A 23,974-nucleotide genomic window follows, 5' to 3' on the forward strand; every position below is an offset into this window, starting at 1 on the left:
TGTGACTGACATGGTGAATGAACCAGGTTGGAATAAGCGAGTGTATTAATTAGTATGCTGATAGCTGAATAAAGCTATTTTTAAAATCACTGAACAGCACTGCACTTTACTATGATTGCAGAGATTATGTAAGAAGATGATTAAAACCAGGTCCCTGCATCACAGACTGATCCATGTTTTAGAGATGAAAAACCAAAGCTGCAAAGGAATGAAAGGAGACTGTACTATTTTAAAAGGTTCTCTGCCTGCCCAATTAAGGGCAAAGGAGCCATGTTATCAATACTTTCATTGTCATTCTAACTCATCCTACTTTTCCTATCATATTTTGCCAATAAGCCATTTATTTTTTACGACTGGGTTTGTACATATGGAAATGTTAGCTCAGGAGGGATCTGCTGCATCATCCCACAATACATGGCCATTTTGCAGGGTGTCCCTGTTGCACAGCTTTTGCCTCCTGTGGTGCACCTACCAGGAGTGTTTTCCTCCTATTTGCTGATGCACCTACCACTCATAAAAAAAAGCAGGAAAAGTAAAATCTGGGCACTACCTTTGTGTATTGTCTAACAGATTGAAAACAGACAGATAAGGAGAAGTTGTATCTCAGCAGCAGGAAGATGCTGCATTTCAGGAGCAAGCTACCAAAAAATATGTTGTTGTTTTCAATGACAATTATTTGGGAAAATCCTCTAGAAACTGATTGTCATTAAAGACCTGGAGAGAACATTGCTTATAATGATAAGCAGAGATTTAAAAAAAAATTTGTTTACAGTCTCCTGCGCTGTAATGCTCAGATTGCTCTATATACACAATGATTATTTTATTCCTTACACCACAATGAATAGCAGCAGCTCTGCTGATCAAATATAAAGTGGCAACCAATCCTAATGCAAATAGAAATATAAACAAACCCTGTAGATTTATAGACAATAAAAATTATGTCAAAGAGTATATGATGAAATGCAGAGTGTATGCTTGTTATTAAGTCTGACAGATGTTTGCTGTGGAGTGTTTTCCATGAAGTTTCTCACCATTGTTAATCATCTGTACTTTATGATGAAGTTTAAAAACCCCTTTAATTATCTAACATGGATTGAATGTGTCCACTCAAAGTATTGCCCTGTGTTGAAGATTTATTCCTTTATAATATTTCTTTAAGAAGCAGACATCACAGAATCAACTGTTAATTCATTCCCTGGCATAATACAAGATCTGAGCACCCAGAACAAAGCCTTTTGTTGTTATTTACATTCTCTTCTTTCTTTTTAGGAGCTTCCCCAGCCGGCTGCATGATGCCAACAGAAGGGTCCAATGCCACAGGACAGGCAGTCTGTAGTACCCGATGCTGTTGTGTGAGGACAGGAATTTAGCATGGAGGCCACACCGGCGTGGGCATTTTGTGTGTAACCGTTTTGTGAGACACACCCATCGAGTACCTGCCCTGGCAGGCAAGGCGGCTGAGCCCGGGGGCGGTGTTTTCTCTCCCTCAAGTGCCCTGAGCTCCGAGTTCCGTGTCCGTTCGTGCCGGGGCTCGGCGCTGCCGCGGCCGGGGGTGTCTTCCCGGGCCCGGCCTGACATCCACAGCCCCGCCGCCATGGGCCGGGCCCGGCCTGCGCTGCCCGGGCTCCTCGGACCCCTGTAGCCAAACTGTGCAGTGTAAAAGCTCATAGGTCTCTTAGGGCTCACACCTCACACTTACACAGCCCCTTCTGTTTCTGCATTCTGAATGCCCTGCCATGCTATTCTGCTAGGGACTGCTGAAGGGAGGACGTGTAAGGGCTGGGAGGACAGAGGCAGCTGGGAGCCCATACCAAGGGTGGGCACCTTAGCCATGGCGGTTCTTCTGCCCACACAGCCCCGAGGGCTCTCCCAGAGCGCTGCCATGGCACCTGCCCCTCTGCGTTCCTCTGGGCCTGTTCAGCAGGCTGAACACCACAATGGCTGAGGTGCTGAGGGACCTGCAGTGGCCAGAGGAGATGAGCTTTCAGCATCAGCCATGGGGCAGCTGGCCAGGAGCAGTCACAGATGGTTTTAGCCCACTGGAGGTGGAGGTCAGCAAAAAGGGAAGACCAAGCCCGTGGGTGCCACTGCTGCAGGCAGTCAGAGGGGCGGGGAGTGCTCCTCCTCGGATGTATTTTACAAAGGAACCAGCACACACAGGGCTGCTGGAGACCCACTTGAGATCAGAAGGGGTCTCTGTGCTCCTGAGGAACCCACACCAGGGGAGGAATTCCTGGAGTGGCTGCAGGCAGCACATGCTGGAGCAGGGACAGCCCTGAAGAAAGAGCAGCAGGAAGGCCTGCTACATAAATCAGCTTGCCTGCCCGTGCTGCCCAAGGGCTTGCCAGAGGCATTTTGACAAATCGAGCACAGCACATGGTGCAAATAAGGGTGTTGAGTCTGGAGAGGAGGTAGGACAGGTGTTTATACAGTGTTTGATTGTTGAAATTGCAGTTGCACAGGAAGTTGGTAGCACAGCTGGCGTTCAGCACATCTCTTATAGCATACTGAGCTAAATGGCTTAGGACCCTTTTGCAATGCTCTGTGCTGAACCAAGTCCACGACCAGGCTCTTTGCAAGCTTGCTGGCTTGTACATAAAGGCTAAAACATGTTCTGTGGAGGCTGCAGGTCTCCTTGCTTCTCTACACACATCACTACGGATCCATCCGCTGACTGCTACGTGATCCCTGCCTAACTGGCTGCAGATGGGAGGGGGAATCCATTAGAGGAAATGGTTCAGAGCACAGCTAAGAGGTTCTGCCTTCTCATCAGTCAGTTCTCATCTTGTCTCCTTCCTTGGCGAAGTTTTTTCTCTCCTTGTTCAATTGCAGCAGCAGTGGGCACCTAGGATTGGTTACAACAAACTTTTCCAGGCAATGCATGGAAGTAGCAATTGCCTGGACAGATATTGAGCTTGGGCACTTTTATGCTCTTTTCTGTGTATCTCAGACATTTGCTTCTTCTGCTCCACTTTCTCCCAGGACATCCACATCCATCTTGTCCCTCAGAAGCCTGGTGCAGTAGTCTCCCATACCAGCCACTCTGGATGTCATCAAGACAAGAGAGGGGGACACTCTTAGGTCAGCTGCGTTCCAGCCCCAGCAGCCATACATTCTCACTACATGGCTGAGAAACCACCCTCTCTGCCTCAGCAGTGCTTCAAACCAGCTGTGAGAAAGTTTGATGGAAGAACTGAGGGGCTTTCTTTCTTCTCAGTCCTTTTCAAAGTTAACCTATAGATATTTATGACTGTTAACAGAACACTTTCAAAAACACAGGGTCGGAGGAATTCTGTGACTTATAAGATTGTACTATTCAGTTTAATTTTAATTGGAGAAAGCTATGAGACCATTACAATTTTTTTATACTCCTTATTATTCATTTTTTATATTCCTTATTATTCATTCTCTAAAGAGAATCCTTTTGCACTGTTTTCTTCAACTCTAGACTTCGGTGAAAGGATTAATGCACAGATTACAAAGGTATGTTTGTCAGAAGTTATATATATGCCATTAGACATTTTATTACTGGATCTCTTCTGATTGTTGCTAACTAAGGATAAAAAACAAACAAAAAACCCACAAAGCCAAAAACCAAAACAAAAATCAATTCCCAATGAAATCAGCTTTGTTTCTGGGCTGCAAAACTGATGAAAGAGGAAAATCAGATTCTAACTTAATATCAGTTTAGTATGTCTAGCCATTTACAGGAAATTAACATGAGCTGGTATCTACAGCAGTAAAGATCCAGGTAACATCCCACAAAGGCCAGAACTACTTAATAATGAAAGAATTAATTTGTTAAAAAAAACCCAAACAAAACAACCACTGTTGTTCTGTGTTAATATGTGAGAATATTCTGAAACTAATATTCACACAAATGCAATTGTTCAATTGATGCAACTCAGTAATTTTTATTGCAACTGGAAGACAATACATCACAGAAACTTTATGGTAGGTTTTGGGAAAGTGTTATTTACAATAATAATTGATGAAATAGTTTGTCTTTGGCAATATGATTACACATCAAGAAAATGTAAAATGCAAGTATGCCTCTAAATCAACAATTTCATATTTCCTAAAGATCAGCTGATTGCACTTGCCTTCGGACTGCTCATTTAGGTAAACACAAATACAACTTAACATCACTGTTCATTCCCCGTCACAGTTCGTATTTTAATATTGATGAAATTGGCAGTTTCAGACGCCAAGTACAGGAAAAAAATTGGCTTATCACTGTACTAAATTAACTTATTGGCCAGTTAAGGTCCTGTGACCCTTAAGCATTGATACTAAATCTCTTGGTCTTTTGATTGCTTTATCACTTTTTCTGTAAAACAAAATACTTCAGAAATTACAGATCAGAGTATAAAAAAATGTACAAGTTCATAATGCTTTTCATACACACACAAATCATTCCCCCCAACATTTTACATCATGGCAGTTTTAAGTAGTGAGTGTGAATGATGCAGGCATGGAACTGGTTATCAGATAACAGGTATGACTTTCAATTGCTGTCCCACACACATACTCAGGAAATGTACAATGCTCTAGTAACTTAAAAATGTACTCAAGTTCAATGTCATCCAAACAAAAAAAGATCTTGGGATTTCAGGCCAGAGTAAACAAATGAAAAAGATTCCCATTTTAGATTGTCAGCCATTCCAGAGTCCAGCATGTAGTTTTAGTATTCGGTGAAATCCCTTCTAGCACTAAAGGCCAGCACAAGTTGTCATTTATCCCTTAAACCCTCGGATGATGAGCTCCTGCAACTGCTGGCCTGATCCAAAGCCTCACGAAATCCACTGAAAATAAAAAAGTGAAACAAAACCCCCTCCCACTGATTGTGAAAGGATGTTGCATCAGGCTGATATTCCCCTCTTTGCAAAAGGAAATGTGATACAGTAGAAAAATCATTATATAGCTTCAGATAAATATATCTTGTTTTCAATGCTAAAACAAAACCCAAACTTCCCAAACCAGGAAAGGCTACTTATTAGAACAACTCAGAAGTGACCTTTAAATCATTTCTGGTTTAAATGTATACCAGCAAAATACAGCACCATAGACACATTAGGTTGAGACTGTTTTTTGGTCAGTGAAGCTAGTACTTGTTTGCTGAACTGTGGAAGAATTATAAGGTCATGTACATGATCAAAGATAAAGCAACCCAGCTGACAAGTCTCTGCTTAATTCAAGAATAACCAGTACTAAAAATAAAAATGCAAAAATAAAAATCCCTAATAAACCACCATCAATTAATACTTTCTAAAGAAAAGGGGATTAACAGATGAATTTACAAATGTATGCAGATTTATACAGAACACTGAATGTTGTGTGTAAATCCTTATAAACTTCATCTCAAAACAGAAACACACAAAATGTATAGTTTGACTTACACATCCCATTTCAAAGGAAAAGAGACATCATTACAACTTGGTAACTGTGCTAATTGCAATATAAATCAAACAGAAATTCAGAGTTTGGCAGGTAACTAAGAGGGTTATCACTTAGGTTATATAGCAAAGTGTTGATGTATATTACATAGAGTAGTATAAATAATAAAAAAGTATTATTTAAATTAGATCACAGTGCTGCATTATGTGCATAACAGTGTTTGATATATTACTGGAGGGCTGTGAAGAACACTACTAAAACTTAACGGTCAACACTGATACTCTGTTACAATCAGGAGGATGTATGGTTCAAATGCTCTTTTGGTGGCAAAGTTAAGAAAATGTTTCAAAGTATTTCCTATAAAATATGCCAATGAGCTGTTCAGGCAGTAGTGATGTGCCTGAAGGAGCTGGGTTTGCATTCTCCAGGAAGTGAAGTAAATTGCATTGGAAATGCATTTTCTTAGTAGTTTTATTCTGATCCTGGAGCACAGGAGAGTAATCTTTCAAAAAATGCCTAGGGCCAGATTAAAGCAAAAACTATAGTAACAATAATAGTGAAATGGTAAAGGCTTCCAGGAGCACTTGGGTGTCTATAGCTCCACTAACTGCAAAGGAGACCAGACACCTTCAAGTTCTAGAAGACCTCAGATTGTGCACTCTCAGACCCACAGTGTGATTCTTAGTGTGTCCTGTGCAGGGCCAAGAGTCAGATGGGTCCCTTCCAACTCAACATATTTTATGATTCTATGATCTACATCTTTAGATGGATTGGGATGGGAGCCAAAATCTCAGTGAAAATAAATTACCACTACTAAGAAACCAGGACAAAGTGTTGTTTTGGTAATTTTATCCGTGGTGCCATTTGGTGTACAATTTAGGATTTCATTGTCTGGTTAAGTATGTCGATGTATCTCTACCTCACTCCAGTGAAGAATGCAGCCTCCAGCTTTTTTCTGTATCTTTTCCACAAGTAGACAGTAATTCAGCTCAACACTGGGAGCCAATGCATCTCCTTTGGGATTCCCTTCTCCCATTAAGGTAGGAGAGGAACCAGAAGATGAACCTCAATTGCTGGAGAGAAGAGTCTCAGGACAGTTCTCCAGTCCTACAGGGCTCACCTCACTCCCACATTTGGCTTTTCAGCTGTAAAGCCCTGTGATCTCTGTAGAACTACTGCCAGTTTTGTCAGGAGAAGATCAGAAGCAGACTGCTTTCAGAAACAGCTATGGGGTGATACATTTAAGCTGTTCAAGACCTGTGCTTGCATTTTTAAATGCAAGCAGAATCTGCACCAAAATGCAGTAGGACATCCAACTGCTTGCAGAATGCAAGCACGATCAGCAGATTTCACCTCCCTGGAGATGCTGGTGAAATCTGCTTATGGCATTAGCTCTGGCCTGCAAGAGCTTCTTGCTGCAGAAGGCATATTCCAAAGGAACTCGCCATGAAGTCCAGCAACCCTTACAATTCATGCCCATGTGAAACTCACCACTGAACACCTGCTGACCTCGCCCCCACCTGTCTTGGAGAAACGCTTATTTGGCAATACTTAGAGTGAGAAGAAGGGGAAGTTCGAGATTTGACAACTTCTCACCCCAAAATGGCTTAGAAGGAAAGCAAACAAGCAAAACCACACCACCTCCTATCTGGCAAGTGAGAGAGTTTGTAATACAGTGCAATTACCAGTCCATTTTGACATCATTCAGTTGAAGTAAAGACAATTCTATTAAAAGCTGACATCGTATTTCTTGGAAAACATATCAATTTCAGTTCTTACACAAAAAAAGAGAACTTCTCTGATGGAGTAGAACCAGTTCTGACAAAGTTGCCATTGTCAGCCAGGCACAAATATGGTTTAAAAGGTGACTCCTAAATACTTTATACAATCCAAATTATGTACTTCTCATCAACAGTCAGAGTAAGCATCAAGAAGGACAAGTTGTTTTTAAACACCAGAAATAATCCATTGATGGCAGCCCAAACATAACTTTGTAAAATCCTACCAAAGAATACCTTCCAGGCAGATCAGACTAGGAGAAACAAATTTTAGATGAAAATAGATGCTTGCCAACATTTTAGGTTTATCAGGAAGTATATAGAGAACTTGTTGAAGTCTTAGATAGGTGTTGTACATATATATCTATATATATATCTGTATAAAGTTAACCTGCCTAATTAGATATTTATGCAAAATGACTGTTTTCTAAGATGAGTAATACTAGTGGTAATTATATATTTAGCCACCAAGAGTCCACATTAATGAATGGCACTTGTTTTTCAGCAGATACTGATCTCATTTGCACTGACACACTGCAATCAGAGAAGTTGCTCTGGAATTAGTGTTGTGGACAGAATCTGGCCACTGGCACACAAACACGTAGCTTTCCCTGGAGGACAGAGATGGCTGAGCCATGGTTTGTATTTTCTGCCACTAGATTTTTCAGTGCTGTTTTTGGTAAATATTAAGCCACTCCCGAGCTGTTACAACAATGCATCAATGAGCAAAGGTGGTAGCAAAGTGATACTCTAGTATATTCTATTTCAAATGACTCTCCCAAAAGTCTGTAAAAGATGAAGACCAAGTTCTCCTGTACAGGGTTGTGTGCTACACCACCTGCAGACTTTGGCTGTAGAGAGCATGGCCCTGGGAAGAAGCAGATTATCCCAGTCTGATCAGACAAGGGAAATGTTATGGCTCATTCATCTCTGTGCTACCTGGCCAAGGGACTGGTCCTTCCTGTTTTCCCCAACGTTATCTATGTTGCAGGCAGCCAACAGAAGTTAGTCTCTATGTACTCCTGACTTCACTAATGCTGGGAATCAACGCTGCACGCATTGGCCCCTGCAAACTGAGAGGAACAAGGCTGTTTCTGGCACTATCCATGGCTCTCTCCTTCCTCATCTCCTAAGCTGGCAGTTGTGCTGAGCTCTGGCAGCTATCAAGCTGCTCCTGGATCCCAGGACATGCTGGCTGAGATGGGAGGAGAGGCACACTTTTGCTGTGCTGCCCTGTTCTTTACAAAATGCTTGTGGGGTACAGAACCAGGTCCAGACCAGCCTGTCCTTCAGTCCTTCCACCTCCTAACTGAGCACACACCACAGGCATCTCCAAATACAACTTTTAGCTCACTGCACTGAATAGGAGGTCAAACCCTTCTCTAACTCACTCTTCATAAACTAGATCCATCTTGGTGAAACCGCTGCCTGAAACAGCTGTTAGTGACAAATCTAAACCTATACTCTTTAAGAAACCAACCATTTTGTTCTCTTAAGTGGTTGGTTTCTGGGATTTTCTTTTTGCCTCCAGGATATTCTAAGTGTAGAATTTTTCATGCCAAATGCAAGAATCCAAGTGAGAGAGACTGTTTAGTTTATTTCACAGCTTCTCTGTGCTGTAGTGATTTTCAGTCTCATAGCCATCCTTACCAGAGTAGCACTGCACCTGAATCACACTCTCTGTAACACTGGTTTTTATTCGGACACCTCCATAAGGCTCTTAACTAACTTCAATTTTTCATGGCAAATTAGCAAAGCTATTTTCTTGTCTACTTATTCCTGAATCAAATCAGAGAGTTTTCCTCAATTAACCTCCCATTATTTTCTTGATTCTGTCATACACACTCACTACTAAATTTGCCCTCAGATTATTGCGTCATGTTACACATGTACAGACGAAGAAAAGACACACTTTTACTTTTTTCTTTTTTTTTCTTTTTTTTAACAGAAGTAGGGAGAGGGGGCTGAATGTGCAGACAAGGCAGTATAATTCAACCATCCAAGCCCTACCAGAGCATGAAGATTTTATTTTTTAATATTGCAGAGTAAGTTCCCCAACAGTCAGTGTTTGTCCCTGAAGAAGGTTAAACCTTAAACACCTGCTTCAAAAAAACCCCAACGACAACAAAAAAGAACCAAAACAAAAACAAAACAAAACAAAAAAATAAAACCCCCAAAAAACAAACTCTAAGCCTAAGGGCTTAAAAATTAGAGGCATAGCCTTTTTCTCTATTTTCTATATTTATATGAAAATAATTCATGCTTCATGCTAAATACATTATTTACCTTACAAGAACTTTGTCATCTTTGAATAAAAAAAATTGTTTGCTTTTTGTTTTCCCCCTTTCCCTAAAGAATCCATGCAATGTGGATCAAATTTCTTCTGCTGGCTATGCTGGTTGAATCTGGAAATTTGTTGTCATTTTTGCACAGATGAATCCTGACTGATGGTCACTGCACACTCACTTCTGAGGGCAGTGTAGGAGCTCTTTTGTTGAATTTCTGAATTTTACTGTTCACCAATATGCTTTCCTTCTATTTTTAAATACAGAATACCACTAATGGCAGGTTTTGTAGCTTTGTTTCCCCTGTTAGATCAAGGATGTGATCCACAGAAAAAGATTCTGATGTACATTGTGTCTACTGTAATTTCTTAGACTTGATTACTTTTCACTCAGGCAGTTTAGAAGACATAGTTTGTTTTCCCCTATTACTATTATTTTTTTGCACGCAGTGCCAATCTTCAGGCTTATGGCTTTTTTGAACATTCTTTCAATTTAATATAGAAGATAGAATTCAATGGTTAACGATGCTACTAACAGTCACACCCCTCCCATTTCATTATTTCACTGAAACCCATTGCATACATAATTTAAATTTCCTCTAACTTAGAGTTATCAGTCTTCACATTATGAGCCACATAGGATACGTGACACACTAGAAGTGCATTGCTGCTTGCACAGTTGCCACCAGTGGCCGTCCGAAGACTTGTGTGGCACATCTCCAAGTGCCACTAAACAGTTCTTGGTTGAGAAGTACGTGCCTCCTCTTTCCCACAAATCTCTTTATTCACATTCGCTTCTAACCCAATTGTAAGGCCATTAAAAAAATTCTTAAGGGCCAGGCCTGAATGAATACTAAATTATGCACAGCTCTTCTACTCTAAGAGGGATTTCCAAGTGCCCAATTTTACTCCCATCACATTAATGTTGATATCACTGCGTATTCAACCATGCATTTTTGACAAGCTGGAGAAAGCAATGGCGATTTTGGCTTTTTTTGTTAACTTTTTGTCTTCAGGTAATGAAAAGCTTTTGTAAATTAGCTGAGTGTCAGTATGAGTTCTATGGCTTCAATCTCCTTTAAAAATAAAAATCTTAAGGGTCAAAAAAAAAAAAACCAAACAAAAAACCCAAATAAACAAAACAAAAAGAAATTGAAGAAAAACAAAAAAGGAAAAAATTGCTGATATTGCCACAAATCATTAGAATTCACCTGACGTGCTGAAACAAAACTTTGTAAGTTCAAACAAATCATTGATTTGTTCTAATTTTTTGTGGTTTCCTTTTGCTCTTTCTGCCCCTTTGCCGTCCGATTGGTGATGTTGTTCAAACAGGATCGAATTCCTGCTAAATGCAGGAGTGATCCTGCTGCTTCTTTCATCTCCTCATCGTCACTCTCAGGGGGCTTTTCTGTACGTCTCTTTTTAAGAGGCAGTGTGTCACTTGGTACTTTTTTCGCCTTCATTAAATGTTGCCTTTTCTTGTGCTGGGATGCATATCCACTGTCAGCTAAAGAATCCTTGGTCTCCTTCCGACTTTGCTTTTTGTCCTCCTCTTCTGTTTCGCTATGGCTCTCGTGGCTCTGGAAGCTCACCTCACTTCCTTCACTGCTGTCTTGGCTACCTTTAGTTGCAAATTCATACTGGTCATCAGCAGAGGAAGAGGAAACGGAGTCACTGGCAGGTGATGTGCTCCTGTGGTTGGAAGATTTGGCACTGCTGTAGTTGTGATCCTCCTTTGGGTCACCACTAACAACTGGAGAGCCGCAGGACTGTTCGCTTTCCGTCCGCATCCGGCAGTTTGTTATTCCATTCCTGCAAAAACAAATCCAAGCACTCTTAGAAGCCACAGAGATGTGATCCAGCTTTGAAGCAGATGATAAATCCAACTGACAGATAAATTGAAATTACAATCTGAAATGATGACTATCAAAGTAATGTCCATGCAAGCTGGTTTCAAAGCCTAATTGCTCGTGGATTGGACGGACTTAACATACAAAATAAGCCAAAAGATGCAAAATAGCACAAGAAGCAGGAACAAGAAGGGGATGGTTACAAATAAATGATTTAAATTGTATTGATTTAAATTTCAATTAATAGTTTACACTTTCGAAAATTAAGAAGAAAACTCCCCAATATTATTTTAACTACTGGGTAAATAAACTGATAAATTGCATAAATTAGCCCCTCATCTTTTGCATATAAAGTGGTACTACCAAAAACGTGGGGAACTAGCTTTCTGGGGCAATTCCTTGCCTGCTCTGAAAGTCACTTTCCAGCTCTAATTCCAACTTGTATTTCATGGTTCACCTGGGAAGTAGCACAACTTCTATTTAGGACTCTTTGCAAGAGAATGAACAACTATGTCCAGTCACAGTTCTGATTCTGATCAGTTAATAAATAACCTTAAAAGCAATACAATCTTAAGCCACTAGCTGCCAAGGAAATATTAGAACGTGTTCAAAAACAAGCAGTAGAAAAAATAAATCTGGATTTGCTCTAGAAGCTGTCATTTTCTCCTTTGGTTTTATGGCACCCTGTGCAGTGGGAACTACTGCAGCATGATATGTTTAAAAATGAACTGTTTTTTTTCTGTAGTGAAAAGTATTAGAGTATTGCCACTGACTTTAAAAAACAGAATACAATACTTAAAATACTATTAAAGAAGGCACTGATTCTGTGCAATGCTTAACTCCTACTGAAAAGGAGAGCAGGATGCTCCTCATTGAGTAAAGCCATCATCACTGCCACCTGCCAGTTTACCAGCCTTGAACCTCTCTGTCAGTTAAAAAAAATCCAACAAAAAAGCAAGGCTGTTTAAACCCTCACATGATAAAGTGATTTAAACTTGCCATCTTTGTGTTCCCATTGGAGTGCTTTTGCACACTTGGGGCAGTGTTGGATTAAAGCCCCTTTCTTAAATGCACACACTGAACATAGATGTTTCTTAAGAGGAATGGCACAGTGGCAAGTCCAGAGTATTACTGCTCTTCTACTTTTAAAAATGGGAAAGTACTTTAGGTTTCAGGCCATGGACCTCATGTATGGTTTCCTTACACAAGAAACAGCAGAATATTACCCATTTCTGAAAGGTAAGGTTGAAAGGTGGGTAAAAGAAGAGTGGTATGTAATTCCACAGTTCCTATTCATCTAAATGCCCTTCTCTGCAAGAGCTCACTGAGATAAGAAAGCCCCTTGCATTTATGAACCAGTGACAGGACAATGCTAGGAGGCAGCAAATTCATCAGTCATTCCAAATGTTATTTACAGTGCTTTCAAAGAAATGTATAGAATAGAAGGTACACTTATTAGCAAAGAAAGCCTCTTGCCAACCTCTTTTGCTCAACAAAATTACTTTTGCCTAGCTTTCTGAGTAGATGTATGATCCATAAATTCCATATAGAACCCAGAAGGAATACACAAAGCTCCTTCAATTATTAATAACTAAGTGCAATGTCATTCATGATTGTGCAGCAAGCCAGCTGCATTTACTTTGTGATGGCTTGCAACTGCAGGGGTTGTCATTAGAGGATGCCAAATGCTTAGAATAAGAAATCATCCATACTAAGCTAGTTATAAGGTGAATTTATAACCAACTCCTTAAGATCAGCCGTTACAAGGAAGTATGTGATGCATTTTAAGTGACAGATTCTTCATTTTTAGGGTAAATTTACATTTAAAGATGTTAAAAATTATCATAAATTAGCATAAAATTAAACTTACTTGATTTTACAAGGCAGCTAAAAGTCAGAGCAATATGGCTTACTAAAAATCACACGCTACTAATTTTCCATTAAAAAATAACAACCAATTCTTGCTCCAAGGAAACAAATACAGGACAGAATAGATGGGAACTCAAATGATATTCCTACTGACTGCAAGTGAACAAGGCTTCTAATGGATGTGATTTAAACCAAGACACCCATTTTTATGCTATTTAGATCTACTCCTGTGAGTTTGTACCAAGAGACTGTCAATAAAAGGAAAGCCACAGCTCCATCGAGCAGCACAGCAACCACGTGCCAAAGAGACATCTCTGATTTACCCTGCTCTGGAGTCTCTAGTGTTGCCTTTTATGTAAAGGGACTATAATTTGGATTCAAAAGCTATGCCCATGGGACTTACTCCAAATCCCAATTCCTCCAAATCAGCATAAAAACAGAATGAAATGCCCAGGGAGTACAGAGGGATGTCCCAGGGGAGGGGGTGCTGTGTTGTTGGCATCCCACAGGGGGCACAAGCAGAGATGCTGGTAAAGAAAAATACAAGTTTACAAAGAGGTGCAAAAAAAAAATTGCTTTAAAAAAAAAGGGAGAAAAGAAAATACCAATACACTTCAGAAGAAAGTGGAACTGGTCAGGAAATGGACAGCATTTGCATCTCAGAAAAATCTTTGGGTTTCACTTACATTTTGAAAGATTTCCAACCAGTTCTGCTTGAGGAAATACAAAAGGAAGAGAAAGCAGGTCAAGGAGAGAATTAGCAAAGGATATTTGCAGAAAAGTAAAAAGTTATACAGGAAGAGTGCTTTAGGATATTCACAACATCAAAAGTCATGTACCCTGAAAGTAAATCTGATCTGTATCTTAATATGCAATAGCTCAAACATTAGATAAATTACTTATAACTGATATTAGTAGATTAGTAAGAGCTGAACGAACTAATATCTAAACAATTAATATTCCACACATGCTTCTGAGACATTCTCAAGCTCTACACTGCTCTTAGACAATCATATATTCACTATGAAATGAATTTGTGATTTATGTAGTTCAATCTAGACTGTCAGTGGACAGAACTCCCTTGGGTTCCAGGACACAGATTTTGGCTAGCTCCATCTATTTTTGCTCACAGTTCTGGTTGTAACTCTCACTTTGTTTCCCCCCTTTTTTGTTCAGAACTTCATTTCAAAATTTCCATAAACTGACGTATTTTCGTGTTTTAAAGTAGTGGCTTGCTCTTTCAGGAAAGTTGCTGGGACAGTCTCTAGAGCTTTTCATCCTACTCACATGGACTATCTTATTTGCTTGAGGGATCTCAGCCTAAAGCAATGTGCACAGATTCTTTTTAGAATATTTCCATTTGTTTGTAGCACAATGACACAATCCTCAAGCAGTGCAAATGTAAGTTTGGACTTCTGAAAGTCTGACTTCATTCCCATTGTTAATGGATATGAATTCTACTACCAATGTCACCAGAAGGCAGACAGGACTCATGGCAGCTGGGTCTCAAGTTAGAGGAAATAATGTCCTTTGCACAGTGGTAGTGCCTCTGCCTTTCAGAGAGGTCTTCCTCAGGAGGAGACAAAAGTGAGTCTGTCATTTTACCAAGTACAGGCATATCTTCCTTAAATTTCTCTGCTAGCTTGAAAGAAAGATAGGTAATCACATTCTGTTTGCAAAATGGCAAAGGTTTTGCTGAAAAAAAACTTACTGCATTTCACACTTGAGACAGGTATATTCCTTTGATGAACAAAGAAAACCTATGTGGAGTTTAAATATCACCTTAATCTACCTCTGATCCTTCTGGATGACAGATACTGTGTACCCATGGATGACAGTTTTTGGATGTAACTGGAAGCACACAGTTAGAAGACACAATGAAAACAGTAAAGGTAAGCTGGGTTTGTAGATTTTGACACATTCCCGGTTCGCAAAAAAAAAAAAAAAAAAAGAAAAAAAAAATCACTTTTTTTATTTCAAAGGGAAATTCAGAACAGTCAGAACTTTTGGCTACAGCTAGTTGAACTGCTTCTTAAAACCACTACAAACCAGCAGACAGAAGGATGAGCAAGTGTATGAAAAGTAAGTGGTGCTCACTTGCTCTACAATGAGACTTTGTCAGGGGTTACTGAGTTAAAAGTCAACAGTGAGCTGCTCACAGTAGTGACAGAAGCTCTTACAAAGGGCTCACAATAGTGACAGAAGCTCTTACAAAGGTACTTCAGAGAAAAATTGTATGCAAAGGACCACAGTAAATACACTTCATGAACTGCCAGCAGTATCAGCAGATCTGAAATTAAACCAAATGGAGCCCTGTGCATTCTGCAAAGAAAAAATAATCAAGTCAGTCAGCATTGCTGTCCTTTAGTTACTAAAGGATTCCTTTGGCTCCCAAGGATAACTCATCCTGCCTGTTACAGGTGGGCAGGGGAATGCAGTGCATCTGGGATGATCTGGGCTTTGTTAAGCTGATCACACCAGTGGGTAAGCACTACGAAGATACAATTAAGAATTTATGAAAGGAAATACCTACCAATTTCTTTATCTAAGCAAAAATAGTAATTCACAGATAATGTAAGTGAATGATAATAATTCTATTTATGCTTTGGCATCTACTCTGCACATGCAAAGTTTGTTTTATTTAATCATTGCTTGAATGGCTGCTCCAAGGGAGGAAAATAGAAGCAAAAATAAAGACAGCATGAGAAATAAAGTCACAATAATAAAAGCTATGCCCAAGGAATAATCTAGTAATTGCCCTATAATTTTGAAGTGCAAATAATCTTAAATAACCATTTTCCATCTTCAGATAAGGTTAAGCACAAAACTCGTTCTTGTCATGCCCCAGTAATCAGGAGCTGCATAAGGAACTGTGGCATTAATAGCAGAAGAACAGGCATTTTAAAATCTACTCATCATGAAGTAGGTAAAGTTGCCAAAATTTTGGGGTGCCAAAATGCAACACTAGCAAACCTTACCTACTTTTTGTTGTCTTTCTGCTTGGTTTGGTTTTTTGTTTTTGTTTTGTTGTTGTTTTCTTTAAATTCCTCAAAATCAAAGAAGAGCTGTAGCTCTGCCTGTGCAGGTGCACTTGTTTTCCCTATGAATATGAAAAATTTTATCTTGGAAACTTGAATAGAAATATTTTTTTTACTGAAGGAACTTCTTCGGGAAACCTGTTTGCAACTTCTAGGTAACTGTGAAATTCCTTGAGAATGCCTGTGTTTAATCCCAGCCAGCAACTGTGTCACATGCAGCTGCTTGCTCTTCCCTGCTCCAGGTGGGATTGGAAGAAGAATTGGAAAAAGGTAAACATGAGTTGAGATACAAACTTTTTTTTTTTAATTTACTTTGAAATAAAGTAAATAACAACAAAACCAGTAACAACAATGATGACAAAGGTGATGAAAAGAGAGAGGTAACAAAAAGGGGAATAAAACACAGGAAAGATAAGGGATGCACAACACAATGGCTCCCAACTCAACCCATCCCTCAGGAGTGATCAGCTCCTCCCTGCCAACTCTCCCAGTTTATGCTCTATGGTATGGAACTGCCCTTTGGCCAGTTCAGGTCACCTGCCCTGCCCCTGCTCCCTTCTTGTGCACCTGCTCACTGGCAGAGCATGGGAAACTGAAAAGTCCTTGACTTGGGACAAGTTCTGCTCAGTAACTAAACCATTAGCATGTTATCAACATTATTCTCCTGCTACAGCCAACACACAGCTCTGTACTGGCTACTAGGAAGAAAATGAACTGCATGCAAGCCAAAACCAGGACAGAGAATTTGGTGAAGAAGAATTGGATAAAATGGGGAAAAGCCCATGTAATTTCCTATTAATTTTTATTTTTAGCCTGCAGTAATTTAAAACCCAAGGTATTTCTAACAAATAGTACAAAAAGTAATCTAACCTATTACCTAGGCATATGTAGCATATAAGTTTTTAAAAAAAATTACCAAGGATATTTTGTAAAACATCATCTGCAAAATAGCCTGAATCAAATTACAAGGCCTATGCTAAACAGCTGCTAAGATTCTCTGTGGGGTGAATTTCCATCAACCTCACCTCAGTGGATCTGTCCACATTAGGCATGTGAGAGGCTTAGGCTCAGTAGTTCTACTGCACAGCAGCAGGACTTGGACACAGTCATAAACCACCCACCCACTATGGATAACTGCAGAAAATAATAAATATTGTGGTGAAATTGATGCTACACTATGTCAAATGTTAGATCAACTTCCAAGCTTGTGCTCTTCCCAAGGGTTGATGTAACAGGTCATACCTGACTCCTGTGGAAGGTGATTACATATGGAAAGAGCTTTGTGCACCTTGCCAAGACATGTGAATGTCATATGCACTGGCCACTTTGACAGATACCATCCCTACCAAAGCAACACAGAAGTCCACCTAGAAAAACATTTAAAAGGTATTTTCCAATGGATGATGATAGGAAGAGCAAGAGCTCACTTTCACAACCAACTCCTTGCTGTATGTAAGGAACTACTGGCTTTGCCTGCTTTCAGTGAATACCTCTGTCAGTCAGTATCTTCTACATATCCAGACTGTCACTGCATCTGCTTTTAGATTCTCTCAGGGAACTATATAGGGACATGGTCTGCCAAAAATATCCCCAAAATACGATGGATCTCATGCTAGAGACATGCTACACGCTGTGCAGCTTTGAAGCGTTATTTTCCCCTGCTGTTTTTGGGTGGGTCTTAGACTTGTCAGCCACAACATGGAAAATATGGATGGTAAACAAGCTAAAAGTGGTGTGAATAAAGTAAATAAAAAGCTACTGTCAAAACACATCCAATTATGCTCTGCTGTGGAGATTTAACACCAGAGGATGATTTTCAAAGTAAAAATAGTGTGGGATGCCTTTCCATTTGTAGATTAGTTTGGAATGAAAGGCCTATTTGTGCAATTTAAGCCAAATGCACTACAAAATAATGATGATCACAACTGTAATTCTTTATTCGTGGAAAGTCATCTTTGTTAAATAAACCCCAGGAGGGTTTTTTAACCCAAAGGACTTAATTCAATTGTACCTTATTTTATATATAAAATATAAAGTAATTATATGTAATTACAAGGGAAGAGCAACACATTGATACCTTGTACAGGAACATAATATGCCAATGCATTCAGTCACACTGAATGAACAGCACAGTAAACTTTTCTATTGATGGGAGTTAACACATCAGAAATCACAGACTTCAGCTTCTCAGTCCAATGCTATAGTTTTGGCTTCCTTTCTGAACAACAAATTAGTTAAAACACCCACATAACTGCAAATTTAACCCAAGACCAAACTTTTTCTTACTGTGTTTTGGCACTAATGGCACTGCACAACAGGACAACATACAACAAGCTATTTGTACCAGCTTGGGGGACAACTAAACCAAAGACCATTAAGATATTGAGGAAATAAAACACAAAATGAAATAAACAGCTCAGACAGCAAGGAAGTGCCAAGAGAAGACCAGCATCTTACATAGGAACCTGTGATTCCTACATATGGTAACTAAAGAAAAAGTTATGAGGTTTAATTTATTATGCAACTGTCTGCATAATAAAGAAAATGCTAATGGTCCCTTATGAGAATGATGAAAACTACCTTCTTCAGGTGGCTTCAGGCCTTTCATTTATAGCACCAAAGGAACACTTCTCAAAAAAAGACATTTGATTTTAAAAAAATCTTAGAAAGAAGCTGTCTGGCTTCTCAATACATAGGCAGAGGCACACAATTTCAGCAGAAAAATTAACAGGAGATGGCACCACCTACAATGGCTGCCCAGACCTCCTTCCTGGTAAAAGCTAGTAGGGAAAATCAACCTTCCTGCACCTGAACAGGTCTGACAACATCCCCTGCCAGCCTGACTGGACCATTGTCCTCTGTGCAGGAATGACAGCTCAATCTGAGCAGTCCACCTACTCTTAAATTGCAAAAGAAGGCTGTATGGATGCTGTGGTAAATTTCCCCTGCTGCACATTCTAAGCAGAAGTTATTCTCAGGAGACACCATGAAAGCTGAACATGACAGCTCCTATTTAGTCTGGTGTATCTGAGGAGAGGGGTTGGCACCAAGAAACAGTGTAATTTTCACAGAACTGATAACAGAGGTGTCCAGTTTTGAGAGGACCAGATGATGTTCCAAGAGGCATTGTGAATCCAGATTGATGTTCTTCCCAAAGAAATTCTGAATAGCATCATCCCTGAGGGAAACAAGACAAAACTGCCTGCTGAACTTGCTCTGTTGAAGAGTCCCCTAACTTCTCAAAGGCTTTCAAAGCCTCTTGTCTCTGTCTCCCTCTGCCTTTCAAGAATTAAAAGAGGGGATATTGCAGGAGATTTTAAATATGAGCAGACATTATGCACACCAGGAATATATTCATAGCAAGCTATTTCTAATACTGCCTAAGGCTGGAGAAGAGAACAAAAAGAATTAGAAATGTCTGCATTAACTAATGATAAATGCTTTTCTGTGAGACAGAGCAAAAAGAACGTAAGCAAGGGAGGGGTAAAATCCCTAATTTCCCATCTCTACATTAACAGGTAGCTGGTAAAGATCCCATTCTCTACCTGCTGGGAAAAAAAAACATGAGAAACAGTCCTTTGAAAATATATAAAATTTAACTAGATACAGCTTTACAGCACAACAATTTGAGGATGCCTACACAGAAGTTTTCAAGTGGCCTGGAAGTAAAACAGTTCTATCTCCTCCTTGAGTCAATTCTGATTATGAAACAGAGTCTAAGCAGGAAATACAGATAAACTCCAGAGAGAATATTGAGACCACTATGTCCTCCATTTAGCTTGAAAACCTCATAAAAATTATATATAATGAATGATCCTGTAGTCCTATGGCTCTGCAATCCCCACTGGAGCAGAATACAAGTCCTGCATGAAGCCAGTGGCAAAGCTGATGAAGAGAGCTGACCCCTGCTGCTAGCAAGGGCAAGCTGTGGTAAAGAAAGATGGAGAGGAACTCTGCAGAATTCTGGAGGATGACCCTTGGGGTTGCATCCCTTCAGTGAAGCAAATGGGAAAAACAGCTGAAGAACTCGCTCATCAAAAAATATGGATTTTATTCCAATTAGTGTCTTCCCCTCTGTGCATTTTAAGCATCAAGACCACATGAATGTCATAGGCTCTCTCTGTCTTTCTCTCCATTTACTGGATGGAAATACTGGACCCAAAGGGCTAGACCCTGATTCTGAAAAGGGATAAAAAATAAAAAACCCCATGTAAATAGTGAAAGAATTAGACCTACCTAGATACTTTATTTCAATGCCTTGCAGCCCTTGCCTGAGAAAAGAGAGTGTAATTGCAACAGCACTGTGAAGTGAGGTCAGCACTAATTATGAAACCCCACCAAAATACCCAACTGCCCAGGCTGAAATAGCTTTTGCAGATGCTGAGAGTTCTGAAAGACAAGGCAGTGTACTTGACCAAATTAATCTCTGTTGTGACTGACTGAAAATGCAGCTACACCCGGGGCAAATTGTTCTTCCACCAATAAAGCAGCACTGCTTTGAGCAAAACAAACCACTGAACCACAGTTCCTACTGCCATCACTAGATGTCTCTTACTGCTCTGCTTCCTGATAGTTGAGTATCTTAAACAACATTTTACCCTTGCATGTTTCAGTATAACCTTGAAATAAAATCATAGTGAAAGAAACTGCCTCACAAAGATCTAAGTTAATAACAAAATGACAGCTATATGTTCAAATAGCTTTCAGGATTTGCTTTAATATTATTGATACTCTTCTCTCTGGTATTTAATCCAGGAAAAAGTCTTTGAGAAAAGGGAGAGAGGGGAGGAGAAAACATTTGCACTTAGTAAAACAGGCCACTACAGGAGGTTCTCACCACAAACTGCCTGCAATTTGCTAGTGAAAATACAAGTGTTTTTCACAAACCACCATGCAACAGACAGATATGCCATGACTATCCTGCTAAGGATGATATCCCAAGAACTTTAGGTGGGAGAATTTTATTTCATTTAGAACCTCAGAAGCACTGGCAAGCAGCAAAATACCCGGAGCTCACATGTACTTTTACATTTTTTGCAAAATGCTGATTTATTTCATAGAGATGCCACAATGATGCACTCTTACCTTACTGCGACAGCCATGCTCCCTATAGGGTTGATTGGCAATGGCCTGGCTCCAGGAAATATTCCTCTACTCAGTACTCGAGCTCCATTTTGTATCACTCCCGAAGGAACTAAAAACAAAACAAAACATACAATGTTTTTTCTTCTAAAGGAAAAGTTAGAAAAGTACAGGAGCAAAATGTGGAACTCAGGCTTTTCAATGTACTGGAAAACCATTAGAGAGGCTCGTGCAGTACACTGCTTACCTTGGACATCTCAGCCTTGAGTCTTCTGAGCCATTCTATTTCCAATGCTATTTTCATATAAACAATGATAACATGGCTTACCAAAGCCACTGCCTGACCTAGTTGCTGCAGATCATTCCTTGTACAAATGAATCACTTTTCTTTTGCAATTGCTGTTCTACTGCGAATGAATGTGCTTAGAGTCAAAACCAGCTATGAGCACAGGTGTAACTATTTTGTCTACAAAAAGAAACAATGACCCCTTACAGATAAATAGAACACAAGTATTTCACTGCAAGATCACAGTTGACGGCTTTTTATCATCCCAGTTTACTTTCTGAGCAGCACTATCTTGGGCCCCATCCCTGCAAAACAAAATATTAACTACAAATATATATTTAGCAGGAAGGGAAAGAGAAGAGGCTTAGAGGACATTATGTCCATAGCAGTAATTAGGCCCTGCCCCTGGCCATGGACGACCCTGCCATGCAGCCTGGCAGCAGTCCCGTGCCCCCTGCACACGGCTGGGTCACAGCCCAGCCTCCCTCACCCAACATGTGCTGATGCCACTGACACCAGCTCCTAGGAACTGACCACTACAGGCAAGACATTTCACTGGGCTCTTCAACTTGGCTCTACATCAAAAACTGCAGCTCTGGCCAACAGGATTTTAGGTTACACCCAAGTACTTGCTTTCTACCCAGGCATGTTTCTGTACACTGCTCAGCCCAGGGCAGACAACTGAACAAGGAGCAGAGAAGCACGAGTCAGGCACCACCACAGCAAGAGTGTCCTTAGCAAGTCTCAGGATTTCCCTCCTCCACTACGAGATGCAAGACTACCAAAGAGAGTTCTACCAAACAGAGTTCTTAGTCTAGGCCCTCAGCAGGGCCCTACCTGCATGCACTGCCATTTATTTGCACTGCTATTATGTCCCTTCAGGCTGGGACAGTCACCTCACCACAGCCTCCACCGAACTCACTTTAACATCCACAGCCAGCCAGCTGACACACATTCTATTTACTAGAAGTCATCATTCACACCATAACTTCCCCCCATGGGGAATGTCCAAAAAGAGAATGATGATCATTACTCCTTTAATATTATTTTTAAATATATGGATATTATATAAACACTTGTAAGATAAATGTAAACTGTATTACTTTATATTCACCCACAGAATTTATTTTTAAACAAATTACACAGAGACTAGAGAAATTACTCAGAATCAACACGTACACTTCACATGCACAACTTCAAATACTCACACCCCAAAATACTAGTGTATTCTGAGGCAGAGGAGCATATGCTCAGAAGTATGCTGAGGTACACTTCAACTTCCCATAAACATCAAGCCAGATCGACACCTCCCCTCCTGCTGTCCTGGTGCTCACCTTGTTTCACTCCGGACCACACAGATTAGTTCTGGGAAAATAATCTTCTTTCTCCTGCTTGTGAGAGCACATCACTCTCCCAATCAAATCCTGTCACTGTGTAACACCCACTCTTACTTTTGAGCACCTTTGAAGAATAGGTCAGTTATATTTAGGTACTTAAGTACAACCTCAAATGGCTAAAATTATAGAACTTAGTTTATAACAACTTGGGTCAGCTTTCAATGACCAGAATAATTTTCAATAGCATATTGCTATTTATACCTCCCTACTCTGTATACTTTTCCCTTCACTGCTAGTTTATGAGGAATTGATCAAACCTCTTTCACACAGGGGACAATGTAAGGCTTTCTCTGCTCCAGTGTTCTGGTTTTTAGATACTGTAGAGCAATATTATCATGTTAAAACTCAAAAGGCTGAATTTCTTATTCTATTTGTTCCAACAGTGTAACCTTGCGATGGTTGAAACACCAGTATCATGAAAGAAAAGCAGTCTGCTCAAAGATATGGCTAACCTAAAACATGAAGGTAACCGGTGAATTCAAAGCCACAGATAAATGTGCTGAACACTGAAAGATAAATAAAAAGACATAATTTCAAATGGGCGTGGTTATTCCAACAAACTTTTAAGAAGGACAGATTTTATACTGCACTACATGGTATGGTTTCGCTATGTTTACAAAGTCCCATCAAAAGAAAGGAACCAGAAGTTTTGACTGAGAAAGATCTGGGAATTTTCTCTTCACTATGATATAAACCATAGTTTTATACTGAAATGAAACATTTATGCATATGCACAGAATGTCAGTTAGCTATGGATACTGTCTAAATATACACTGTAAAACTTCAAAGCAAACATACTGAAAGTGCTATTACAAAAAGAGAGCAACAGGCTCATTGATGCCCAAACTCTTCTTTGCTCAGATTACCTAATTATCCTGGTCTGCTGGCAGAGTTAACTGATGCTTATTCTATGATTTTTCTTCTCCTCTATCCTTTATTGACAACTCCCATTGCTTCTTTAGAATATCCTGTTTGCTTCCTCACAATTTTCAA

General features: G+C 39.9%; 1 protein-coding gene across 7 annotated transcripts in view; it reads right to left on the minus strand.

Moving 5' to 3' along the window:
* Positions 1-3,886: 3,886 nt before the first annotated feature.
* FOXN3 (forkhead box N3) overlaps positions 3,887-23,974 on the minus strand; it is a 205,088-nt gene continuing 185,000 nt past the window's right edge. For 5 of the 7 annotated variants that reach the window (XM_054515189.1, XM_036383974.2, XM_036383977.2 and 2 more), the window contains 3 exons: positions 21,302-21,410; positions 13,865-13,888; positions 3,887-11,271 (listed from right to left, as the gene is read on the minus strand). In XM_054515189.1, coding sequence (XP_054371164.1) covers positions 10,722-11,271; positions 13,865-13,888; positions 21,302-21,410 — 683 coding nt within the window. In that variant the 3' untranslated portion in view covers positions 3,887-10,721. The remainder of the gene's footprint in view (positions 11,272-13,864; positions 13,889-21,301; positions 21,411-23,974) is intronic. The other 2 variants (XM_036383978.2, XM_036383976.2) reach the window with 1 other exon arrangement.

This window comes from Molothrus ater, chromosome 6 (genome assembly GCF_012460135.2).
Source record: "Molothrus ater isolate BHLD 08-10-18 breed brown headed cowbird chromosome 6, BPBGC_Mater_1.1, whole genome shotgun sequence".
Taxonomy (NCBI): Eukaryota; Metazoa; Chordata; class Aves; order Passeriformes; family Icteridae; genus Molothrus; species Molothrus ater.